Source organism: Odontesthes bonariensis, chromosome 4 (assembly GCF_027942865.1).
Source record: "Odontesthes bonariensis isolate fOdoBon6 chromosome 4, fOdoBon6.hap1, whole genome shotgun sequence".
Taxonomy (NCBI): domain Eukaryota; kingdom Metazoa; phylum Chordata; class Actinopteri; order Atheriniformes; family Atherinopsidae; genus Odontesthes; species Odontesthes bonariensis.
In genome coordinates, this window is record NC_134509.1 from 28,972,938 (window position 1) to 28,999,640 (window position 26,703).

Sequence of the window (26,703 nt, forward strand, 5' to 3'; positions counted from 1 at the left end):
GTACAGCCAGGAAATTGCCCTCTATCAACCGTTTGTTGCCATCATTTCTGAGGAAAAACGGCGCCCCGAAACTTTATTATAGCACATAACAAGTATTTAAGTTATATTTGCAGCTGAAATTAAGTTAGCTGGCTTGTTTTCATTTAGCTTAATATTGGGTACCAACAGAGGCATGAAAAGTCTTCTGGTTTGAGTCCACTAGGTGGCTGACTCAAGTGTTGGGGCCCCTTCAAAGAGCGATCACAGGACACGTCTGAGCAGACTGAGGGATCTCTTAACTAACTGTTGGAGGGAGGAACATAAAATACTTTTTCACACTTTTCCCCACATCTAGGGATTTTTGTCTCTTTATTTCTAATCATGTGGACAGTATAAAGTGCAGATCTTGGCATCTTGTGCCTGGGGAAAAAAAAGGGGAAAGCACATTTTGAATGCCTTTAAAATTCAATCAGTTTGATACCTCTGTTGTGGAATTTATTTTGGATCTGACAAAAAAACACTTTGGTAAAAGGCCATGCAATAGTGCCATTTGTTCATGCTGAAAAAGCTGCTCATATTTTCAGAATGCCAGTCTATCCATGTTCAAACTTGAGCTTTACCTCCACCTAATGAAGAGCGCAACATGCAATAAAATGATTGTGAATAGACTTTTATGTTCCAACACTTAAGTATAGCAGGGTAACAGACCAAACATGTTCCCATCATAGAGGTTCCAAAAAATACGCAGAATAGTGCAGTAATTCAAGTCCTATTAGTGTAAAACATATATACATAAATGAAAAAGAAATGCAAAATAATCCACACCACTGCATTCATAAGGCACAGCAAACAGATTAAATACATGTGAAAAGTCACAAACACAGAAATATTCAACATACTTCTGACAATAACTTGAAAAAACAAAGTAAGCTGCTTGATTCAAAATAATTGCTCCTGCATCAGTCATATTTAATGATTTCAACTTTTTTCCAAGTTAAGGAAGAAGAACCAGAATATAAACGAAGGTCTGAGGAAGTGACTGAGGACGTTTCCTGCTGCTTTTAACAATGGAAAGAACAAATAAAAGAACCATCAAAAGAACAGTTGTTGTTTGATCAAACTGTGTTGCTGGGTTTAAATATGAGTCAAAAGTCTGGTTAATCTACCACCGAGCTGGCGGGTACATCTTAAACAGCTGAGGACAACTCAACCCCAATGTCAGCCATGATGCTGTGAATCCAAAGGTCGTTGTCCTCCAGTGTAGTGTCCACCAGGTAAACCGTTAACCTGCGCTTCCACGGCTCGCCTTTAACTTCCGACACATCCTGCACACTCTCCACCTGTGCGACGAGTGCTCGTTTCTCTACGTGATTCCTGAATAACATGGACGCCTCCTCTGACCATTGGTGCTTCGGCAGGCCTGCATGAAGGACAGGACAAAAAAAAAAGAAAAAGTGAGTCTTTGGATTTCATCAACAAGAATGATGCAATGGATCCACGTTAAAGGTGGAAAACTGAGTAATCATAAAAAGAAAGAGGAAAAAGGTGGTACTCAACTCAACTTTAGTGATACAATTGAAGTGTGAGACAAATTGTTCTTTTAACACTGGAGAATTATTTCCAGAGGAACTAACATCTCATCAAAAATGACTTAAACCTTACAATAAAGTTAAAAAAAACAAACAAATAAATGTATACTCAGAAAAACTCACCTGCCAGTTGTGCAGCAATAGACTGGAAGGGAAGCTGTCTGAATTCCTCGATCAGAGGTCGGAACAGAGTGTTGCGGACCAGCTCGTGTTGACCGTAGTCCAACTCGTAGACAGAAACCAACCCGTTGGCCAGAATCCCCTTCACCTGCACACGGTGCCAACTGAGAGAAGCAGACATCAAATAACACTGGAGCCTTAGATAAAGTCAGGGGATCTCTGTCTAACCCCAACATATAGAAAACAAGTGGAGACAAGTAATCTTTTAAAGAAGTTTCCTTATACAACAGAGTTTGATGTTGTTCAGTCTAGTGTAAACAAACGGGGGAAAAAGAAAAAAATAACATATTTCTCCAGACAAGTTACTATCACAACATATTCTAGGGTTGGAAGAACATGGCAAGCTGAATGCGTTAGATTTGAGCCTGGAGCACAGGTTTGGGAGCCACGTGTCTACCGGGTGCGTGTTAATCACTCACTTCTTGTCAATTTTAGCAGCGTAGATGTCTCCTTTCTGGATGTGCATGGCTGTGTTGGTGTTCTCTTTCTGGTTGTAGTAAAATACCATTTCCCCCATCAGCACCACCAGTTTGTTCAGGTCCTGCCATGGCTGCAGTACAAAGTAGCCTGGGTGGCACGCCACCGGCACAAACACATCCATATTCTGACCAGCCTGGAAGGAAACAAGGAAAATGGGGAAGTGTATATCGTGAAAAGGTTTTGATTATCATGTGCCGATGTCGAAGTAAGATTTGTTTTGCCCTCAAAATATTAAAGGCAACAGTTATTCAGCTGATGCTTGTTGCATTATTATGGACAAAAAGTCCCACACATGCACAGCTAGCAACTAGATGTTCCCTATTTTTTCCCCATTTTAGGTACCAATTAAATCCAAATGAAGGCTGATTACAGTATTTCCCACTCTGACTACTATGAAAGATCAGAGGCTGCTTTGCCTTTGAGAACATCTTCATATTAGGCATGTCTGTGTGTTCACGGTCCGATTCAGTTGTTGCTAATAAACATTTTCACTGTTCAGCAACAACTCAGGGACTAAAAACGACAAGACTGACCAATTTTACGAGTCTGGAAGACAGCTGGAAGACAGCTGGCAGCCCATTTTCAGTCTCACTGTGCAAGTCTGAAGTCTGTGGCTCAGTCAAAAAAATACTAAACTGGCATCATTATATCAAATCATTCAGAAGGGTAACCCTTTCAGTCCAGTGTAAATCTCTTTATTCCATCTTTAAGTTGCTCACAGGCTTTCCCTGAGAGGAAGTGGTTGTTGCTTATTTATTCAACCTTTATTCCCATCTTATTTTATTTCCTTTGTTTAGTCAGGAAGGTCCCACTGAGAACAGAAGGAGCAAGCAGTTCTGCTTCGATCTGAATGTACGCCAGGAGCATATAAAAGAAGTCCCGTTGTAAATTTTGCATCATAATGGCTGGTGTGATGTGACAGAAGGCTTCTAAAGCATCAAACAAAGTGTAATGGTGAGTGCAAAAGCTTCACTACCTTTATTATGAAGCATAACGCAGCATGGTATACCAAATCCAGTTTTTTTTTGAGTAAGGATGAAGATGCAAATAGATAATATCTCCATGGTCTAGCTTTTTCTTTTTGTTCTAAATGGAAAAAAGAGGCCCAATTCAAGACACCCCTGCTAGAAACTGCTCCATTATCTGGCATATTAGCAAAAGGTCACGCGGCCGAAAGGAAAAACCAGTGTAGATCCAGTTAGATTTGAATATAATAACATTTTTAAAGCGTGTATAATTTGCAAAGACTTTTCATTCTATACACATTCATATTTACTTTCCAACCTCTTTAAGCTCGTAACAATGAGACCATTTTAAGTAAACATTTGTTTTTCCGCTGAAAGGCATCTCGGATTAAAAAGCTATAAATTGCTTAATGTCAGCAAAATTTAATTTGGAGGTCTAAAAAAAATATATATATATATATATATATATATATACAACTTTGTGAGGTGGGGAAAAAAAATAATAAACCAAAACTTCCTTTTTGTTAACACCACATATATCTTTTACAGGCATTTTCTAAAGATTCTGGTAAAATCCTCCATTATCAGACAACACTAATGTCCATCCATCCATTTAATATACCCGCTGAATCCGTCGGTCAGGTCGCGGGTCAAATACAGCTGCACATCTGACATACACAACTCTAAAAAAAAGTCACACACCTGGGGGAGCTCCAGTGGAGGAGGCAATGGAAGTGGCTGCAGCCTATTTTTGGTTGCTTCTTCCTCTGCTCTGTGACCTGGTTGGGTCGAGGCCTTAACAATGGGGTTTGGGAATGAGTTGCTCAAAGGCAGAGCAGTGAGACCTAGAATTAAACACAGAAATAAATAAACACAGCAAGAAAGTCAAAAGCTGGGCACGTTAATATAATATCGATTGATTTACTGTATTTCCTCTGATTTGTCTGTTGCTGGGAGCTGTTTTAGACCAAGACTGGATTTTGTATCTGATGTGCATTATTACCTGAGCTCACGCTGTTGTTGCCAGTGCAGGAGATTGTATTGTTGTTCTGTGTTATCAGTTTCTGCCACAACTTCGACTGTGCCAGCTCATGGTTTATGCTCTTGTGCAGCTCTTGACCATTGCCCCCGATGAACAGGTACATAAGAACCACGTTTTCGCCATTATACTCCTCTGATTTCAAGACCTAAAATGAGCAAAAAATGCGCTGATTGACAAAAGCAGGAACCAAAATATTTGCCACATGGCAAATCTGCGTTTGGGCCTTTTGCGTACTACCAACTCTTTGGACATCGATAGCAGATCCTTTAAGTCCTGTAGGCTGTTGGTTGGAGCTGTTACACATCAGACTTGTTTCTGCACATTTCTGAACACCCCATCATCAGCTTATGGTTCATTCCTCATTGGGTCAATGTAAGCATCACATTGCAACATCATTTACCACTCTTAAAAGTATCTGGCATCCTCCGACCCAGTGCGACACCCAAGAATGTGATGCCGTAAATCACTCAGATCTTTGCCATGTGCGGTATTCTTCTGAATCTATATCATGACTATCAGCAGTGGCTGCTCACCGGAAGTTTAACAGGTTCTAAACCTAGACAAGTGCTGCTATCATGAATGCAGTTTGCATCAGTGAGTGGTCATGTTTTGGCACTTTGATGGGCAAATTCCAATTTACTAAGTATCTCCATTTGCCTCATTTGTGAGCTTCAGTACGATGTGTGTATTCCAAACATCATCATAATATACTTAGTACATCATTAATCATACACAAGATTCTACCTCAAACAGTAAAGTGGTGATCATATTTGTTTCCAAACTAACTTTAGGACAGATGCTACCTTCATTTTACAGTGGTCAGCTCCCAGGACCACCTCTTTGAGCCACAGAATGGCCTCGTGGCTCCAGTCTCTGTCTGGAACAGGGAGCTCAGCAAGGCGACATTTATTAGCCTGTGGAGAACACAGTTGGGAACTTTTACTTGCGTTGCTCAAGTACCATCTAGGGAAACACATTTGAACAAGAATTACCAAAAGTGGCTGATGAGCAACCTATTTACAGACCACTTTACAGAACAAACCATCCAAATTTCTGTTTTCCTTATCAACTGTTTTACAAAGACACTTGGTCCTTGTCCACAAGTCACTAGGTTTTTTGGAAAATTAAAAAAATAAAATAAATAATGGACCTATGGACACAAGTTATAAATTAATAAGAGAGGATTCTATTTCAGCCAGTAGATTTGTTGAATTTTAAGATTAATCTGCTTACACAGACACACAAACTGACCTGTGGTGGGATGAAGGTGAAAACATTCTGAAAAAGTGGAGGAATCTCTCGAAGATCAGTGACCTCAACAGTTGCTGAGACCCCCAAGTCAATGAAGAGAATCTCTATCACTCTGTTGCTGTACATGCTTGTGATCTGAAAGAATAAGCAGCAGAATGTGACAACCTCACTTACTTTTTTTTGGCATGAGATTGCCCTAAAGATGAATAGATTTTTAGGATTCTCGTTCTTACCTCGGCTCTGGCCCACTTTCCTTTGTGGCGAGCAAAACAGAACTTGCCATAGAAAGGTCTAGACACCAGGAACTCGGATGTCATCTAGTAGGGACAATTACATGAATAGAATTACTGGACTCTCCTTCAGAAATGTTAGCTGGCAGATGTTTTCAGCTACCAAGGCAAACATTTATGTTTCACATCGCAGATTGGAAGGTAGCGACACCAGGCGTCAACATTATTGTTCTTATGACTGGGTTTAACTAAAGTTTTGCTGGTTTTTAAATCACTTATCTGACTGGAAATTTCTGTGTGCCTGTATAAGTTTGTTTTAGTTCAGCTCTCAGTGAAAGGCTCTGTTTGAATAACAGCTTTGAACACTGCAACATACGCAAGCGGACTTCCTGTAATCAGAAACCTACTGAACAGAAATCACGTATTTCATATGCCAACGCTTGACAAATCAACATATTCCATAATACTTGTGTGGTGTGTGGCACTAATGCCTCTTTTATCTCTGCTTTCACTTAATTTAGCCCATTTTAAAACATTTACAGCATTTTTTTTGTTTTGATTGAACTCATTCCATCTTTCTTTACAGCCCAGATTACTCTGTACTCCAACAGAGTTTCCAACTAACATCTCCTCACACTGCATTTCTACTGAAAATAATGCCAGCAGCTGAAGACCGTATCTAGTGGTTTCCAGGGTTTGATTATGGTGAAAAGAGAAAGAACCTGCGGCTGCCTCCTGCTATACAACCAACAAGAAGACATCTCCAGGGCTTTGCTTTTCATAGCTTTTATATCATCTTCATATTTTCATGAAGCTTACCAGAATTCTTGAATTGACTTCTTGATGTGATCTAGTGACAAGTACTTCTCAAAACCACTCATTCATGAGGTGGGGGTGTAGATTTGTATCCCTTCACAGCACATATGAGGGATCCCTCTTCACTCTAAGCCAACCTCAATTTATTTCCTTGGTTTTCTTCTATTATAGCACTTCCAATACTAGGGAAGATAGACACATTTGTGTAGAGTGAAGTGCTGTCTACCTGCGAGATGAAGTAAGCCTCTGTTTCGTCCAGTAATTTTTTCAGTCTTGCAGTTCCTCGGGACGGCAGCTGGCAGTACATGGTGCCATCTGCACACACATCTGAGACAAACACGTCCTGATAGATGACATGTACCTACAGGCATAAGAAAGATCAATGTTAGACAAGTGTGTGCCACTGGGGGCTGAAAGGTCACTACTTTGATTCAAACTGAGCTAAAAAAAAAAAATCTGCAGAGGTGCCAAAATGCATTTGACTACTGCAGTACAAGGCAGAGGAATATGAGAAAGGAGCACCAGCTCCACCCGGTGGGAACACCAGGGTGTGACACCGAAGGAAAAAACTGACACTTTTCTTTTCTTAACACATCATTTACCCCACCACACAATATTGTGATCATGTTAGCGTACCGAGAGAGGGTTGTTCATGGACTTGTCCTGTAGAGTCTTCAGGCAGCTGGAGTTGATGTTGATGTCCTCATCTTGCGATGTATCATAAAGCACTGCCACGGGCATTTCATTTTGTTGACATGGCTCTAATGTTTCCATTAGGAGGATCTTCCCAACTGCCAACTGCTCTAAGGAGGACAGAACCGATGGGTGGGAGCTGAAAGCCTCTAGCCCTGACAGGAGGAAGAGAGAGGAGGGAGACATTTTTCTTTTTTTTGGGGGGGGGGGGGGATAATGCTTTACAAACTTTATATTAGCATTTCTATAGGCCATATTTTATGTACCTGCAAGCTTGACATTATTAGCTTGCAAGGGCAGAGAGAGGAAGTCCTGGTGCAGCTTTAGCAGATTATTCCCATCAGTCTCCACAGAGAAGCCGTGGTCCACAAAGTACACCTGCCACACAGACAAAAGGCACTTATCAGCATGTGGCCGCCGTACTGAGCAGTCAGTTGGCCTAGGTCTAATCCTGATGTCGAAATAGCAACCTTTTCACTTTTAGAACGTTGCACACATTTCAGTTACTGTGAACTAAAATTACATTTATGAAACTGAAAAACATGATGACGACTAAGCAAAATACCTTGACCCTGTTGGGGTTCGGAAGCCCTAAGACTTGCGCTCTGGTCACATCGTCTCCGTCCTCCCCTCTGACTGCTACCAGCTGACCAACGATGGGGTCGGACAGAAGATGCTGTGTGGACCTTGGGCTGTAGAAGGATTGCATGACATCCTCCATGGCTTCCTGAGCGGTGGAGTAGTTCTCCCCAACATATCTGAACAGAGATATATTTAAACACTGTACAGCAAGCTTCAAAAACATTAACATGGATTGTGGCAAAAAGACAAATTACGGAGTGCAGAAGTGGGAGCTAATACTGTTCGTCACATTTGCTTATCTTAGGTCAGAATCAAGATGTTCAAAGATGTCAAGTGTTCTTAACACCCTAATGAGCCTGAAAGTGTTATCAAGTTTGAAAAGACAAAAACTAAAGAAAATATCAGTCTTACATAATGTTTGCTGAACTATTCGTTGTTAAGTTGTTTTAAACTTATGATCATTTCTTACTATTATATACCAATAGGGGTGATGATGAGTGAATCCGCTCTACTGTTCTTTAAATAACATCAGTGCTATCCATTAAGAAGAAACAACTGATCTAATTTGATAAATTCTTTGAAAAAATGTGGGATCACGTAAATCAGGTACCTCTTGGTTAAAATAAAGATATACACCTGAGTCTTCATGAATAATGTGCCGCACCTTATAGTAACAGCATTACTGCTCCTGGCTTCAGTAACAAGCACTGAGGAATACTGTCCTGATGGAGGAGTGAGACGTGGTGGAACCCCGGGACCCAGGACCTCCAAACCAGAAGGCAGAGGGTTGATTCTGTACTGCTGGCTTTCATGGCCGCTTCCAAGGTTCTCATTTACTGGTCTGGAGTTGTACAAGATGGCCTGACCACAGGACAGCGCATCAACACACACAGTTACAGGTTTACAGACAAGACAACGTTAGGCAGTTCTTGAGCTATTCAAAGAATTAGCAGGTTGCTCTACAGATGCAGTTAGAAATACAACTGATGGAAAAGTCTGTTTTCTCCAACTCAAATCATCATTCCAGCTAATCACTTGTTTAAAAGCAAGGGTTACCTTCTAAAAGCAGGAGAAAAAGTGTTGCGTAATAAGATTTGACCATCGTTTAGACTAAATTCATACATTTTTCACTCCATTAAGCACCGAGCCATCTCATCCTCTTACCTTCTTCTTGTTATTTGGGAATGGATATTCAATGTTGCATATATCAAGCAAAACAGACAGGTTGTCCAAAAGCTGTTCAGGAAATGACATCTTGTACGTGTCCATGAAAAGCTTGGGCAAAGCATGGGCCCACAGCCCTTTGCTGTACTTGGAAAGAAGCTCCTTTATTCTCTGGCGGACCTCAGCTGGCACAACAGCAGAAGAATTCGAGGACGGACAAGGAGCAGAGTTGGAGGACGGAGAAAATGTCACATTTAAAAGAGGTAAAATATCTCTGTCGAGCTGGAGGGGGGAAGCCACAGGAGACGAGTTGGTTGATGTTAGGCAAGTCCAGGTCGGGGCTAATGGGGGAGTACTTTGGTTGTGGGTAATTGTGGGAAAGTTGCGATCATCTTTGCATCCACCGTGGGCATCGACTGCAAGATTGGCGCACTGGGGCAGTCGGAGAGGCTGATTTGGCTTGAGGACAGGGCTTCGTAATGTTACTGGAGACGGCACCTTGCCCGAAGCAGCATTAGCAGCTTGTGGAGGAAAAATGAAGTTGGGCTTAGCAAGGGGGCTTTTTGGGGAAACTATAGGTTTAGGAACGGGAGAAGGGGGGAAGGTTGTAGGAAGCTGTTCAGGTGTTGACGGGCGAGAAGAGGCAAGTCTGGTGAGGGAGCTTGAATCAAAGGGTGATACTAAAGAGGAGCTGAAGCTATTCAAAGGGATTGCACTGGGCTTCGGAGGCAGAGGAGGGTAAATCAGTCTGTCAGCTCGGTTGGTGATGGAAGGTTTCTCCACCTGTGGGAGGCAGATGAGTGAGAGACAAAACAGGAGGCTTACAACATTTTGTCTTTTTCAATTACGGAATAGCAAATACCACTTTGGTACAACACTTGGTTTGATTTGAAAGGGAAGTCAAATGTGTACATGTTAAACAATGTAATGGCTATCCGTCCTCTTGTGTCAATAATCAAAACTAAAAAATGTCAAAACCATAATAAACTAAATTAAATCAAATGGCCACTGAGACACCTAGGGAGTGAATTTACGCAGGTAAAATGAGTCCATTGTCCAGGCAAAATAAAATAGGTTTCTTTAGGTTTATTCAGGGTGCTTGCTCTTTTTCCAAATTAAAATTCCAGACTTTTTTAAAGCTGATACCCCCCCAAGACCTTAACTTTATGTACTTGTAACTTGTGTGCCTACTGCCTACTTCATTGGTTGAGATTGTACCAACTGTGTTTATTAGAAATGTTAGTTTTTAAAGGCTAGTATTCAATGAACAAATGCATTATTCACAGTAAATTATGCTTTTACTGATGAAAACGTTTCAAAACATGAAAATCACAAGTACATGAATTTCACATCAAACAAGTGTCACAAAAACTATCTATAAAAAAAATGAATGGATGGATGAATGTATGTAGAATTCAGTCTCTTCACTCACATCTCATCCCATTAGGCTAATACAGTACGTGACCAGTTAGTAAAATTATAGTTTTATAGCCTACCTTCCTATTTCACATTTCACAATGCCTTTGAGCATACTGTAAAATTCTACCATACATTTATTTTCCATACTTTATTAAGACTTTCACACAAAATTCAAGACTTTTCCAAGGTCTGGAAAACAGTGCTTCAAAATTCCATACTTATTAAGACTTTCAAGACTTGCGCAAGCACCCTGTTATTGCTCCAACCAAGCAAACGAACAAAGAACAATGGCCTTTGGCCTCTCTTGCCCTGGTAAAAAGCATTAGCCCTCCCAGGTGCCTGCTCACCTGTGACTGCCTGCCTATCTAAGTAAACTCTCCCAGTACGCCCCAGCTAACCAGTGCTTTCAAAATAAAAGCATAATTAAATACCCAAATGAACTCAAACAATACTAAATATCATAAACAACCAAAAAAGGTGTATTCCCCAAACTAAACCCCCAAAAGATAACTAAATAATAAGTGAGCCAAATATTACAAAATAACAAATAGCTCCTACAAACAACATGACAGTGTAACTCATGCATTCTGTAAATTAAAATAGTGTTTTACCATACAGACGTCCGGCCACTTTTCAAGGTCCACGAGCGCCTGAGGATGGAGCTTCTGACTGAACATTTGACTGTAGACCTCTGACAGTTTGGACATCCACAGTCCATTAGAGTACTTCGTCAGGAGCTGCGTTATTCTGCTGTGCACTAACGCCACATCATATAGATCAGTCTGCATGAAGAGATAATGCATCAATGATCCCTTATTGGAAACTTTCTAGTTATTCTTCATCTCACTGTCCAAATGAGTTCTATCCTTCAACAACTCAAATAAAGCACCTGATGATGGAGACCTACTGACTACGCACGGCGTAAATGTGGATTCAGTGTGAATGAATACCCCGAATTATGTCTCGACCACCTGCATATTACTGCGAAATGGGAATGTGTGGAAACACAGCAGTTTGAGTAAAGACAAAAGTTCTCCACCTGGGACTTGCTGGGTCTGGGAGCTGGTTGTAGAAGAGACTCTGAGAAACAATGCAAAAGGAGAAATAAGGTTAAGAAGTTCTCACATTCTGATAAAAAAAAAAAAAAAAAGGGTAACGGTGCGTTCACACCAGACGCGGTGCGAATGATCGCACTGCATTACTCGCGCGAGTGTTGCCGCGGGTGTAATTTGAATTTACTCGCCTCATTCGCGCGAGTAAAAAACGAGTGAATAGCTCAAGGGGCTATCCATTTCATTCTCTCATCAACCATGGCTGATATAAGTACCATCGCGTCCTTGTACCTGCTGTGGCAGTCCGAGATTCGTCTGAAACGCACACGCCGTCGTGTCTGGGTCAGTGACATCATCCGGTGGTGCATTCAGCTCGGATAATTTCACCGCCTTCTCCAGGAGTTCCGTCTGGATGACGGCCGCTTCCTGCGGTATTTCAGGCTCACCAGGACCCAGTTTGATGACCTGCTCGGGAGGATCGGTGCCGTGATCTCTCGGCAGGACACCAACTACAGGCGCTCCGCAGCTGAAATGGAGCTGCACCGATTTCAGGTGATCACGGCACCGCAGCTCCATTTCAGCTGCGGAGCGCCTGTCCATCTGTCTCCACGACACTGTCGTCCAGAATCTCAACGCTGATAGGCTGTCTGACTCGAATATTTCGCCAAAGTTGGATTTTTTGAACTCGCGCGGATCGCATATTTTCACTTGCGCGGCGGCAATCGCCTCACCGCGCCGCCGGCTCGAATCCGCGTCTATTCGCGTCTTTGCATTGACTTTGTATGTAATCGCGTCTGGTGTGAACGCACCGTAAGATCTTTCAAGTTCTCACTTACTTGTAGGATTCCTGTTTACGGAGTTAACCAAGCATGTCTGTGTCCTGTTGGCAACACAGTCTTTTTAGACTAACAAGCCTTAATAAGAAAAATCAAATAGCCGAAAATTTTATTGTCTGATTTTCAAGGCTCAACAGTTCTAAGAGAAGAAATGACCACGTTGGACATTAATATAACTCTCTATATCCAATGTTTAGGCTTTCGGTACCACTAAAAGTAGGGTTAAACACTCAGTACAAATACTTGAATTCATTAAAACCATGATAAATATACTCTGAATGCAAACTGGCCTAAACTGAAAGAAGAAAAGGGTTTTGAGATTAGTTGAGACGTATTTATACATTCGCCCACATGTTCACCTGTTGGGTGGGACTTTCTGTTTTGCAGCTGGCTGTCTGTGTTCGACGGGGGTGATGGAGCTCAACTTCTGATCCAACTGCCTGATGTTTGGGAGGAACACAAGTAAAAATGTTATTTTGGATTAGAATTCACTCGAGACTAAGAAATTCCTAAATGGCTAAAATAGAAGGAAATAATAATTACAGGAAGCAATCATCACCAGGAATTTTTTTTATTTATTTATTTTTAAACAGAACCAAGCTGAGAGTGCATCGACTATCAGAATTTCTGACTACTGCTACTCAGACATAAAGTTAATAATGTCACCTGTAGTCTCCTGAGGCGCTGCAGCCTCTGTGGCCTCCACGGGGCCAAGATTGGTTTGCCGTCAAAGTGGAATGATTTCTAACAGACGGCTGGCGAAGAGAGGACCTTGGTGTCACTAAAAGCATACAAAAAGAGAATACAGGTCAACTTTAAGTTTAGAGAGAGGATATGCATCAGAGTGTGCATCATAATAGAGCAGAGCCCTGCGCACCACAGATTTCAGATACAGACAACTAAAAATGTGCCTTTTCGCTTAAAAAGGACTCCAGAGAAGCAGCGGTGACTTCGCCCTCAGAACCTCTGAAATGGAAATCCAATGATTGTGTTGGTTTGTTTTTACCGTTTCTGGTTATAAAAAAAATGAATAAATACTAATTTTATTTGTAAAAATGAAAAAAAAATTGGAATACAAAATCTTAAAATTCCGTCACTGGCTTTTGAAGTACAGCTGCTCCAAATAGCAAGTGTCTCGTACCATTAAGAATGTAGGGGTTGGAAGGTTTGAATCTCATCTTGCAGTTGACGACTTGGGAGCGACCCGACTTCTTCCCGCTCCTCTGCTTGGCAATCAGCTCAGCAATGTGAGCAGTTTCTTGACACACTGCAGCAAAGCATTTCAGCTGCAGAACAGAGTCATTAGTACTGTTAGAAACATACAAACTGCCACGTAAACGTCAGAACACTGCTAAGGATTTAGAAAAATCTTCTGAAGCCACAAACAACAGCTCAGACTTTCTAAGATCTTTGACGGTATGCAGGGATGCAGAACAAAAAAAAATGAAACCAGCTCTTACCTCTCCTGTGCGGTATTCTAATCTCACCACGGAGGGAATGCTTCTGAGGTAGTCCTCCAGCTCTGAGAAGCCCAGCTTCCTCAGGGGGATGTTCTCTCCGCACAGTGAGCGGTACTCTGACTGGAGGCTGGTTACAGACACACCGCTCTTGCTCGACTGGAGCACAGATCTCAACATTTTCTTTATGGACTCGCTATCCGACATCTTGGTAAACAAAGACTGACATAGAAACAACACCATTAAACACATTCGTTCTATGGATGCCAGAAACCCATCAGCCACCAGTCCTTATAAGACAATATCAGAATCAAATCGTTTGTTGTCGATCAACTTAAGGCATTAAATGGACTCTGATGGATGCGACTGCTTCAAGAAGACGCGTGGAAATCTTTTGTTTTCTTTCCTTTCATTTAGGGATGCACCGATAGCACATTTCTTTAAACCGAGTACAAGTACAAGTACTTACCGATACCGAGTACTAATCAAGGCCATTACAGTTCTTACAATTAAACACATTTTGTTTTCTTTAGGCATATTCAACCCAAATACAACTGCACTCTGTGCATTTTAGTAATAGAAAACTACTCTTAGTGCAACATATTGTTTTAACATTGTAACTTTCACACATGGCAGGAAAATTAAGCTCCTGTCACACTGGTATCGGTTCTGTAGTATCGGAACACTTTAATGAATAGTGAGTACGAGTACACAAACATGATAACGGTACCGATACTGGTATTGCTATCGGTGCATCCCTACTTTCATTCCTTTTTAAGCTGGAACTGATGTTCCACATCAGTGACACGTGTGAATACACCTCTGAGCCAGAGAGGAGGATAGTGACAGAGGTGAAAGGAGCTGTGCATGTAAGGGCTTAGCTGGTACTGTGGAAAAATGCTGCTCTGGGCTGCTGTTGTCAGTCAGCTAATTCCACTATACTTTCTTGATGGGTCCCTTCAGCAAAAGTGATATAAAAAATCCTAGAAATCAACATTTTTTTTGACACTTTCAGAGCTCAAATCTTTTAATCAGCTTTAGCCTTAATGAGAACTATAAGGTTTTTTGTTAATTTTTTTAAATATTTTGTACACTTTTTATGCCATTTTTTGGCACAATAGCACCCTTTGTTTAACAAGAAAAGGGGAAGGTGGTGGTTGATGGATGGATGGATCAAAATGTGTCATTTCTGTTGCCATGAGAGGGAGGCGACTTTGGACACAAACACAAAATTTCTCAAGCACATTCACAGCACACGTTTACCTCACTACCAACTCACCCAGATCTACTTTTGTTGTGATAATATATTTTATTTCTTTGCCATAATACAACAACACCAAAAACACAGCAGAGCTCCATTCCATTCCTACATCAACTAGTGGTTAATGTTATTTCGTGAAATTTAAAAAAATAATAATAATTTTAACCCAAAGGCTCAGATTGAAAAAGTCACAGGTATCACCTTAAAGGGGAACTCCGGGGCATTTGAAGCGCAATCCCATTGCTAGAGGTTGTCAAATACTGATAGTAGGACACAGACAGGTGCAAATCGGCGCTCCCTGTGCGGAGATTGCGCTGTTTGCGCAGCCTGTCATGTGAGGCTAATACGTGGTGGCTAAGGGGCAAGCGCTAACCCTTCCACGTAAAACAACAACTTGTAACAACCGGTAAGTGACATGCTGTTTATAAAGTTGTTTTCTAACGTCCCCATGCCAGTAATGTGAGAACCATGCATATGGTTTTGATGGTAAGGCTTGTGACTTTATTGTCGGATGGTTTATAAAGTGGTGTGACGTTTCTGCAGTGTGCAAGTTGTTGTTTTACGTGGAAGGGTTAGCACTTGCCCCTTAGCCACCACGTATTAGCCTCGCATGACAGGCTGCGCAAACAGCGCAATCTCCGCACAGGGAGCGCCGATTTGCACCTGTCTGTGTCCTACTGTCAGTATTTGACAACCTCTAGCAATGGGAATGCGCTTCAAATGCCCCGGAGTTCCCCTTTAAGTGACGACTAAATTAGACTACACTAGATTTCAGACAACTATTGTTAAACCGTAAATTTTCAAACTCAACATTTTCCAGAAGGCCTGTGTGCAACACGTGAACAATATTGAGTTGGTTCACTTTGACTGGTCCTGAAATCATACGGCTTTTTAATATCAAAGAGGGCTTCATCATTACAATAGTTTGCATTCTAAAATTGTGTTTTCAGGGAAGTATTTCTGTGCTACCACATTGACTATGTCAAGACATTTCCCCTGCCAGCTTTAAAGGCAGAAATAACACTTTAAGTTTGGTGGCACTGAAGTGGAGACTTCTTTAACCAAAAGAAAAAGAAAAAAAAACAGGTATCACCATGAAACCTCAAAAGTATTTCTACACTATTCATCTCATTTTTCTGTAACGCAAGTCTTCTGAAATGTTGTTTAATTAGGCAAATGACATAGCGCATTGTCAAATTGCATGTAAGTTAATGCAAGAATACAGAAATAAAAACTCTCAGATGATTTATGTCCAATTGTCTGTGAGGTTTTAGTTGCTAACGAGCAGGTGCGCCATTTTTTTTCTTTCTCTGTGTTATACCAGGTCGGCATTACAGCAGCAATATGTGACGTTTTGGAGATCGACTTTTGGACTCTACTCGTTATTCTTCGAGAAAACAGAAAACCCCATAGGTTTTAGGTTTAACGCTGATAATATGGATATTGTGGACGTGAGCTGGCGCCTGGCGGCTAACTGTTAGCTCAAGGCTATTCATTAGAAGCTAAGGATATAAATTAACTTTACCATATATGACTGCACCAGCCAAACTTTTTTTGCACTATGCAATTAAGTATGCTCAAAATTAATGAAGGATTAAGAGGATTAAATGTGAACAGTACCTGTGTAATGCAATAAAACAGCTAGCCAAACGGACGTACTTCTTCTTTGGACGCAGAGAACTCAAGCAAACGTTCACGCCCACAAGTTCAAAATGGCAGAACGTTGCACGTTCCTTAATTTTAGAAAATCTATAATATTGGGATTATACTTATGTCACAGTCATTGTGTAAACTACGAACTAGAACATGTGTATATTTCTTATAGAAACTTGTAAATCTTGCAGAAAACGTATGCCGCCTTCAACTTTTGTTGGAACTTTTAAATACTTAGAATATAAAATGATTTTTTTCTGGAACTATATTAAACCACTTATCTTGTTTTCACTTATTTTTATGTCGTATGTATGTTGTATTTTCAGCTTCTTCAATTTGAAGAAAAAGGTTCAATCTTAACCACACTTGTCTCTTTTGCTTGTAGTGGCTAAATACAAACTGTGCGTGTTAATCTTCTACAAACTGCAAATTAATGTTTATTCAAAATATATAATATGTAAACATGACCAAAAATATGAAGTAAATAGAACTTAAGTTTCCACCTTTTTAGAGCCTGCGTCACCTGACAAAATTGATATCTTTTCTCATAAACTGGTTCCATCTCAAAGACAGTGCTTGGGTTTTAACTTAACCAGGTGCTATTCATCTGAAATAGCCAGGAGAAATGAAACGTGCACAAAAAAAAAAGCTCAGGTCCTCTAAGGTTTACCTTGCAGTTTAAATCGGACTTAAGCACACCTTTTCTTGACTTTTGCTCTGACCATTCAGCTACACAAGAGGGCCAATCAAATGTCCTTGTAGAGTTTATTCTTAACAGTCTTCCTCTGGTGTGATGATGATTTCTGGTGGTGCCACTGACTGGCGGCTCTGCGTTTGAGAGGCCATGACCCAAGTCCGCACTGCTGTATCTGGCTGAACAGATGATGATGAGGAGAGGTGTTGTTTTCTAAGCAGGATCAGATGAGGGTTCTTCAGTAAGGTGTAAAGCAACGTCCAGCGCCTCCTGGCACGGTTATTCACAGGGTCTCCTGGAAAAATAAAAGTGACAGGGAAACAAAAGCAGGAGAAAGTTTAGATAGCATGAAGGTGAAAGCTTAAAGTTGACTGTTGATTATGTAAAAACACACTCCTCTAACCTGATGGAGAATTGTCAAATGAGGAGTATGTAGATGCATTGTGCCGCTCCAGTATTTTGGAGACCAGCAGCCGGCAGAAACACACCATAACTGGGTTGTTATGGTAATGGTCAGCAAAGATCATCCCGATCCATGTTCTGTACCCTGGGGCGTAAAGGAAGTACATTTCAATCACAGTACAATTACAAAAAAATGTATTACAAGAGTTTACAGTATTGTGATATTGAAAAATCTTAAAAATGGAACAAAAATGAGACAGTACAGCTATATTTACTGGCTGGCTTACATAAAATATTTAAAGTGGGTCTAGGACAAAAGAATATATGTAGTTGAACAGCGATACTTTTTGGCCAAGAAGGAATGATAACAAGGCTGTCACGAATCTTTCTACTTCCTCTTTTTGTCTTGTTTATTATCTGTCACCAAAAATGAAAATCTAAACTATATTTTGAAATTGTATCTCATCACACAAACTATCCTTAAGACAAAGAGCACCCTATGTTCTCTGAGAAATACCGCCATCTCGTGGAAAATGTGGATGTAAGCAGGTAACAGCCATGCTTGGGTGTAATCCTGTAAAACTCCCACAAACACCATCAATATCAAACAGTAAAGATAAAGAAAAAAAGAATTCTAGTAGGATTTAAGCCTACCGGCATCCATGGTTTCATATCCCCTCTGCATTATAGTCCGGTCTATTCGGGACACCAGCCATGTTCCCACCAAAATGCTATTCAGCAACCTCATTATGCAAGTACTGATCCCCATCACCACGTTGTAGAAAAAAAAGAAGTAGTTGAAGCAGTGGAATGCCTTCCTGGGATGCAGAAGAAGTTACAGAAGTTACAGTACTCACTCTGAATCATAGTAACTTATTCTATTTGATAATTGACATAAGAGTGTCTGTCTCACTGAAGACAGTTCTTTATATTATTGGGTTGGTTGCATGACAACTTATATATATATTGCCCTTACTGTAGTTGCTGAATTAGAATTATATCTAAAAGTTTTGCACGGGGCTTCATATAATCTGTATCTGCAAGTTTCAAGAGGCCACCGGAGCAGGTAAGAAACTCAGATATGATGATGATTCCATAGCTTGCAAATTAATCATACGCTTCATAGTTTTAGAATATACCAACCTGTTGTTGAGAGCCAGAGGCTTCTGTTTATCTGTGGGAGACATTTTGTCTTGAAGGAAGAAGACCTGAACGAGAACTACTTGGAGGATCAGCAAGCCGATCACCAGCCCAATTGTCAGACTGAGAGACACAAAAGAAATGGAAAAACTCAGCAAGCGTATCCATCCATTCATATACCCATAAAAAGTCACAAAAAGAGCAGCCTTACAGTATGATTCCCAGGTTTAAGAGCATGCTCTGTACTCTTCCATGCTGGATGGGAAGAACCAACACATAGACCAACAGCAGAGCAAACATAAAGTGGACAAAATGGACAATCAGGTACCCTGAACAAAATAACAGAGAAAACACATCCATCAACACAAATAAATACTGATCTGCAACAGAACGAGACTCGAGAACGAGATTTGTTTTTAAGACCTAGATTTTAGGCTGTAGCTGTCAGATCTGTTTGTTGATTAATATCATGACAAAGCATTGTAAAAAAAATACATGAGCAGTGTCTTTTTTGTCGAATTTATGTTTTTAGATTATGACAGGCTTACCCCATAGTGTAAAAGCTATTTGCCATCCAGAGTATCTTGCAATGGAAGCCTGTGAAATTCAACAAGAAAACTAGTTTGTGCATTTCAAATAGGTGGTAATAATCAAAGCTGTAAACATATGTAAACACAGAACTGTTTGGACATGTACAGTACCCTTAAACCCTAAATTAAAAACTCAGATGCTTACTCGTGCTCAAACATCCTGTTTGTGTTTTGACTAGGGTAGTTTTTTTATGGTGGGGGGAAACATCCATATATCTTTTCATCAGTACATCATACATTGTGACTTAAGTGCCACAACTTCAAATTATCATAGTCTTTTGTACCCATTTGGCCTGGAATTCATCTGCTCATGGACAAAGGGGCAGTACGGGGTGGCATTGGCTTCCTAGCATATGACTGGTCCCACCAATAAACCCCTTAAAAATTATGTTTTCTTTTCCATTTAAATCAATTGCTCCATCAAAAATATTTTCAAGGATTATGTGCTTTGCCACTTTTCATATAATGCCACCTGCATTTTAAGCTGAACTACTCAAGAATTGTCACAATGGCTACTTTTGTACATGAAAGACATTATTCCAACTTTTGATCTCAAACTATCCATCCATCCAATCCATTTTCTGTACACACTAAATCCATCGGTCAGGTTGCGGGGGGGCTGGAGTTGCCATCGGGCAACCCTGGACAGGTCCCCAGTCCATCACAGGGCAACACACAGACAAACACACTCCAAAGGACAATTTTTTTAGAGACACCAATTAACCTAACATGCATGTTTTTGGACAGTGGGAGGAAGCCAGAGTACCAGGAGAGAACCCACGCATACACAGGGAGAACATTCAAACTCCACATAGAAAGGCCCCAGCCGGGAGTTGAACCTGTAACCCTCTCGCTGTGAGGTGACAGTGCTAACCATCACACCACCCGATCTCAAACTCCATAACACAATATTACAGTTCTGGGGTTTGTATGAGTTCCACACAGAATATTCCAGTCACATTCCCATCTACGTTTTACAGAGCATAGTCCTCATGCCATTAATGTCTCAGGGCCATATATGCCCCTCTATGCAACTGCAATGTTTGCACCCAATCCGAAGCTGTACCCCTAAAAACAGAATTGGCCTGTGCAGGTTTGTCCCTTGTTTTTACCACAGCCTCCCTGTTCTTCCTGTTCTGTCCCTTCTCAAAAATAATCCCAAAGTCACTTGTAATAAGGACTGCTGAGAACTCTGTGTAAAAGTGCAATTAATGTGTACATGTCTGCATACTGCGACTAAGATTGGAATACTTCACACAGCTTAATTTGATTATTGCTTACTCTAATCATGACTTTATTTACGTTAAGGTAATCAAACAATGGTAGAGTTCTAAAATATATGCTAAAATATCATGAAATTGCCCCCACACTTGCTACTGCGACTGTATGTGTTTTACTTACTACACTAATTGCTGATTTAGGGTTGTGAAACTTCTCAGGAAGAAATCCCTTTTGTCCCTTCCATAGCCTCTTCAAGTGTTTCCTTAGGAAAAAGTTAATGATGTAAATGATCACAGTGAATGCAAATATGTAAATGCAAGCATTCTCACATACTTATAAACAAAATCAGGGAATTTGTATCTATGTTAATCAGCGTTGGAATTTCCCCTTGGGGATTAATAAAGTATAATTGATTGATTGATTGATTTGATATCATTTATTTCCCACCTGTAACAGGCCAAGATATGGAAGGTGTAAGCAACAGAGTTTAGACTGGCAAAGATGGTGGTGGAAAGCCAAGACTCTTTGACAAACAAAAAAAACCCAAACAAATAAACATAGAGGCATTACTATTAATCAAGAAGGCAGAGAGAGCAAATCTGGTGAAAAATCTTCAAAATTAGTCTGAGTTGTTTAAAGTCCATCTTCAACAGCTTTTATGAATAATCCCACATGTCATAAATACCCCCTCCCAACTGTCTGGTGGAACAACTTACTCCTGGCCACATAAATGAATTCCTCCAGCTGTGGTATCATGTATCCCAGAGCTTCAGTCTCATTACAAGAGGTAACCAGATGTTTCAGTGTATCCTTCCAGTGTTCTATCTGGTTAAAGACATCATCACTGACAATATAGTCTGCCAGTGTCATCTAGAGAGATGCAGAAACACACATAAGCACAGATGTCAGTGTATGAATGATCTGTATAACACAAAACAAACTAATGGATTGAGTGTATGATATTGCTACATAAAATCAAGATTTTCCTCACCATATACAGGCCTATTAGGGATATAATAAGAGTGCCAATGATCCTGTTGGGAAACTTAAAGTAGGGATCCCACTCATACACTTGTCTCTGGAACCAGCTGAGGGGTTCACTACAACACAGAAAGTAAAAACACCCCATTTGTGTGTGTAAGCTTGTGCAGCTGCTTTCCATTCCAAAGTGTTCATATGGATTATTTCTACCCTCTAACAATATCTGCTCAAGGAGTGTAAGCTCATTTAACTTTGTTTAAGAAATTCTTCCATTCAGAACATCCTGCAATGTCACCAAGGCCGACAGCCCGCTCTCCATGCATTATGCTGGACACCCAATCACCTGAAATATCTATTAGTGTTGTTTGAGTCATTTTACCAGCAAAAAACTAACATTAACATTAGTTCCATATCTGCCAAGCAAACTTAAGCCCTAACCCCAGCGTATCCACGGCTGAGCGTTATCTGCTTTTTTACACTATACTACCTCAACTACTGCTTACCACTGCATCTTATCTTAATTTACTGCTATAGTTAATCTTTTCTTTATATTTATATATTTACTTTATATACTGTATATCTCACTATTGTCATACTAGATATACAGATACAATGACAACAACAATTAATCTATTTGAAACGCTGAAAAAACTATGACTGTAAGACCTTCCTTCTTTTGATTTTAGTGCAACTAGTCTAACAGTGGCATTGTCCTTATAATGTTTTTTTCTCTTTAAACTTTTGCTCATATGATGTCAAACTAGTTGGAATAATGACTCCCCCACCTGCACTGGAACTCACCAAGCTGGACTTCAAGTCATTCTGCACTTGACTTCAGTACTACGACATTCCTATTCAGTAGAGGTAACAAACACACGTTCTTTTTTTTATAGATTTTTTAATGGATTATCTCTATAAGATTATTCATTACTCATTGAAATTAAGTGGTCTCTACAGGAAAAAATTAATTAAATTGTGAGCTTTTATTTTAAGAGTGGGGCTGTAAGGTGGTCTGGTTGTTTGCACTGTCACCTCACAACAAGAGGGTCCCTGGTTAGAATCCAAGCTTGGTCCTTTCTGTGTGGAGTTTGCATGTTCTCCCCATGTTTTCATGGCTTTTATTCCAGGTATGGCTTTGTCTCACCATCCAAAAATGCATGTTGAATGCATGTTACTTAAATTGGTGTCTCTAAATTGGCCCTGGGAGTGAGTGTGAGTGTGTATGTGTTTGTTTTTCTCTATGTGGCCCTGTGATGGAGGGGTGACCTATCCAGGGTGTGCCCTGCCTTTTACCCAATGACAGCTGGGATAGGCTCCAGCCTACGAGTGGTTGACAGCAATATGAATCGTAGCTGCAGTGGTGTAAGTGTAGGTGACTTTCTGCATCTACCTGGGCTCAGCTGCTCTTCTCAGCAAACGCTTAACATGCAGTGCCTGGTGTTGCTCAGCTTTCTCATCATGGTCCTGGTAGGAGATTTACCATATGCATACTCATAAACACCTCTATACATTACCATTTTAGATTCTAAGATTTCTTTTGTTAGGACAGTAGCCTACTTTATGTAAGTTCTCGTACGGATGTTTCACAGAAAAAGACAAAAAAAAATTAAATAAAGAATTAAGCCACACGTACATGTGATGTAAACTCTGATGTGGGGCTTACAAGGTTTTTCCTACCGCTGCAAATATGGGGAAAGAATCGTGCAATTTATGCAACAGTCATACTGACCTCTAGTTCCAGTTGCAGACGTATTCGAACATCTTTAACCAGCATGTAAATAAATCGTCCCAAGAGGAAGATGAGTGAGAGGATGGAGGGCCACTGGGAAATTATCTTCTGGTGTTTACCCAGAGGCTTTAAAATCATAAACGTATCATGAATACAAATACAGGCAACAAAATCAAATGTTTTGCAGGGTCTAACATATATTGGTGTTGGAAACCCACTGGTTGTATATCTGCTTGGTTGTACATTGCAATTGACATCACACTGGGTTTGGTACCCAACTACCTTACCTTACCCCCGGGGCAGGTGATTGTATCCCAGAGAGTAATAATAATCCTACAAACAAAACAGTTAGCATTCTTAAAAATATGGCATGTTTTTACTATGCTATAATTGTGAAAGCCCCACGGTTGTGAGCATGTAATGTGTGAATGTTTACCAGGAAAGAGAGTAGAGTATTCCTAACACTGCCCCGGCCATTCTGAATGGTGTGGACAGACAGGCAAAAAATGGGAAATACACCAGGCCCACCTCTAAAGCTCCAACCAGGTACAATATAGCTGAGGTACAGAGTCACATAACATTCAGTTATAACATAATCACACATGCATGTGTACTGTACCAATCTCAGAGAATAGGTTTTTACCTCTGGCCCAGGATGGGACAGTGAAGGGAACATAACGTTCAGAGAAGAGCAGTAAAACGCTGTTTGCCACGGCACCAAAGGCAAATCCATAAGTCCAACGGTTACTGAGGTTGCCTATAGTATCCAAAGGCCTGGGGCACAATGATGTTGTATTACAGAGAAACAGAGATAAAGTGATTCTTGAGGAATCTTGAAGAAATATTTAAAAAAAGAATGGTTGCATGTTACAACTATTGTAAAATGTCTCATGTCAGACTTCAGGCTATAAAACTGTCTTTTTTTCTTTCTTTTTTTTTACATTATCATTACTGTTGTTGACTTACACCACAATTCCAAAACGTCCATCTAAAAAAGGCAGTCTGTGGTCGATAGGCAGTCTCTGGGCTCGCCTCTGGAGGAATGACAGGACCCCTACAATTAGCACCTGGTAGAAAGAATATCAGTACAGAATATCCAAAAAACTCATTCAGTAATGATTTGAGAGCATCATGAGTGGCAGTCGGCTAACATTACATTGCATCTCTAACTTCAAGGATTATTTTGTAAAAGTAATGTCTTATATTTGAATCCCAACATTGTCCTACTCATCTGCTCATTAACTGTCACTTTAATGAAGAAGCATTTGGCCAGAATTGATGGCATACTCTATGCTGCTATTGTCTGGAACATCAGGGAACCAGCCATTCGTTCTGACTGGTGTAATCTAAGTTCTCATCAACCACTTATAACCAGATTCTTGTATCAATTTTTCATTTATGGACTTTGAGACGTTATTTCCCAATCAGCCTCATATTTGTTTTGATTGATATCCAATTTCTATTTCTCCATTCTGTCAAGGGCCGATTCATTATCATATGTCATCAGGGCTTTATAAAACAAAGAAATCTGCCTCTTCCTGTTTAGGTTTAGGTAAGATTTTCTATCTGTGATAATGGGGGTTCCAATATGATGAAAACAATCATTGACATAAAGACCTTCGATTGTCTTTAAACCGTTGACTACCCGGATTTTAAAAGCATCATCTACTCTTCCTGCACTGAAAAATCTATTACCCCATAGGGGAGATAAGCGAGATGGAAGGGGTGTCCCCAACATGTTGGTGTACTCACACCTGACTGTAATCTTAGATATTCTTCCTGTTATTTTTGCATTATTTAGAATTTCCAGATAACATAGGAAAGAAAAGAACAATGGGTAAATTTGAGTTACAGGGTAAGTTTGATCCCACACTCCTTCTTTTTGGAAAAGACACCAGTTGTGTGAAATGTGTTTGTCATGCATGAAGCAAACGTAATTTTGTGTGATTTAGAAAAAAATTGTTGTAACTTGACCAACAGCGGTATTTTCCACTGCCATGCACCAAAGTTTTATTTCTGAAAAAACTGCGTAGAAGTAAAAATATTTACTGTGAAACATGGCTCAGCCTGCGTCATTGTGTTACGCACTGAAAAAACACACAAAAAAAGATCAACTTACTGCTGGTATGAGTGAGAGATGCAGGAAAAGTTCCACAGAGATTTTATTCTGACAATCCTCAATTGTAGAGGTTGTGGAGTTTCTGAAAAAGTACAAGGGTAAATCACAATGTAACATAACTTATGTGAAGTAAAAAGGCACACAACAGAACAGGGGTCACAAAATGAGCACAACTGAAAGCGATAGACATGAAAAGGACTGATACCAGGCTAACTCAGACAGCAACTTAAGTGAAACAAACTTTAAACAAACTACACTAAACCGATTGATAATACCAGATCAAAGGTTGAAAGAAATGAACGTCGCAATAAATTAATTAGTTTCTAAATCTGCGGAGCACATCGAGAGTGTGCAATGTATTAACGCTTCATGTTCATTTTTTAATACTTAGCTTAAAAAAATGTTTACATCAACTTAGAATTAATAGCAGCAAAGTGGTGAGCACTGTATCACATTGCTCTTTAGTGTCTGTACTTGAATTGTTTGAAGTCTGTACTTACACATGTTCCTCTGCGTTTCTTATCATCATTGATAAGCCAGCTCATTGACGCCAAGAAGTCTTTATTTCTGCTCTACTGAAAAGAGAAAGGAAGTGACTGTGGATTAGAATAGTTTCCCTTTTCCTGGTTTCAAGCATGTGACACATTTGACCTTTGACCTCAGGATTCAACGTTTTCTATCTGTTCTTTTTTTTAACATCCTCTGTGTGTTTGTCTTTTGTCAACTTCATTGTTGACACACTTTTAGAGCCTGTTCATATATCTCTCTTCTATCACACACACACACAGAAATGATACTGACTGCTGTGTTACTTAGTATACGGAGTCTAAACAGTGAGCTCACCCACTGATATATCCAGCAAATCATTTACCCACTGCTGTCACCTGACACAGGAAAGTTTCACTGCATTTTCTGAAGCATAAAACCAACTCTCATTTCTTATCCATTTCCCTCTGTTTTCAGGTTCAGCAGGTTCAGTGAAAATATATAATTATAGGCTTTATTCTGCTAAATTTAGCATCTCCCACTCTCAAATACACAATCCCCACCACTTTTTAAATGATTTGGGATTTAATATTACAAAAACAGGAATACCAAACAAATACGTCACAGTGGTTCATATAAAGGGTTTATGTAAAGGGTTACTTTAACAATTCATTAGTCTTTGGGAGGAGGGG

At 40.2% G+C, this 26,703-nt stretch overlaps 2 protein-coding genes across 2 annotated transcripts; both read right to left on the reverse strand.

Moving 5' to 3' along the window:
• Positions 1–1,166: 1,166 nt before the first annotated feature.
• On the reverse strand, positions 1,167–13,948 carry tdrd7a (tudor domain containing 7 a). Its single transcript, XM_075464545.1, is given in 19 exon segments — positions 1,167–1,399; positions 1,692–1,852; positions 2,168–2,361; positions 3,896–4,038; positions 4,197–4,380; positions 5,039–5,149; positions 5,487–5,621; positions 5,720–5,803; positions 6,759–6,893; positions 7,169–7,380; positions 7,492–7,603; positions 7,791–7,983; positions 8,472–8,668; positions 8,972–9,754; positions 11,002–11,217; positions 12,610–12,718; positions 12,945–13,059; positions 13,420–13,564; positions 13,739–13,948. Coding segments are annotated over 19 exon segments (3,666 nt in total). The 5' UTR covers positions 13,943–13,948.
• Positions 13,949–17,018: 3,070 nt separating this feature from the next.
• Positions 17,019–26,311, reverse strand: stra6l (STRA6-like). The gene is made up of 18 exons (XM_075464546.1): positions 26,026–26,311; positions 25,526–25,607; positions 24,373–24,473; positions 24,050–24,180; positions 23,843–23,963; positions 23,694–23,739; positions 23,407–23,532; positions 23,068–23,141; positions 21,688–21,796; positions 21,413–21,566; positions 21,144–21,219; positions 20,877–20,958; positions 19,434–19,482; positions 19,097–19,214; positions 18,889–19,008; positions 18,400–18,563; positions 17,747–17,890; positions 17,019–17,638 (listed from the first exon to the last, which is right to left on the reverse strand). The coding sequence occupies exons 1-18, from the start codon at positions 26,052–26,054 to the stop codon at positions 17,421–17,423; spliced, it is 1,944 nt and encodes a 647-aa protein (XP_075320661.1). The 5' UTR covers positions 26,055–26,311; the 3' UTR covers positions 17,019–17,420.
• Between the last annotated feature and the right edge of the window lie 392 nt (positions 26,312–26,703).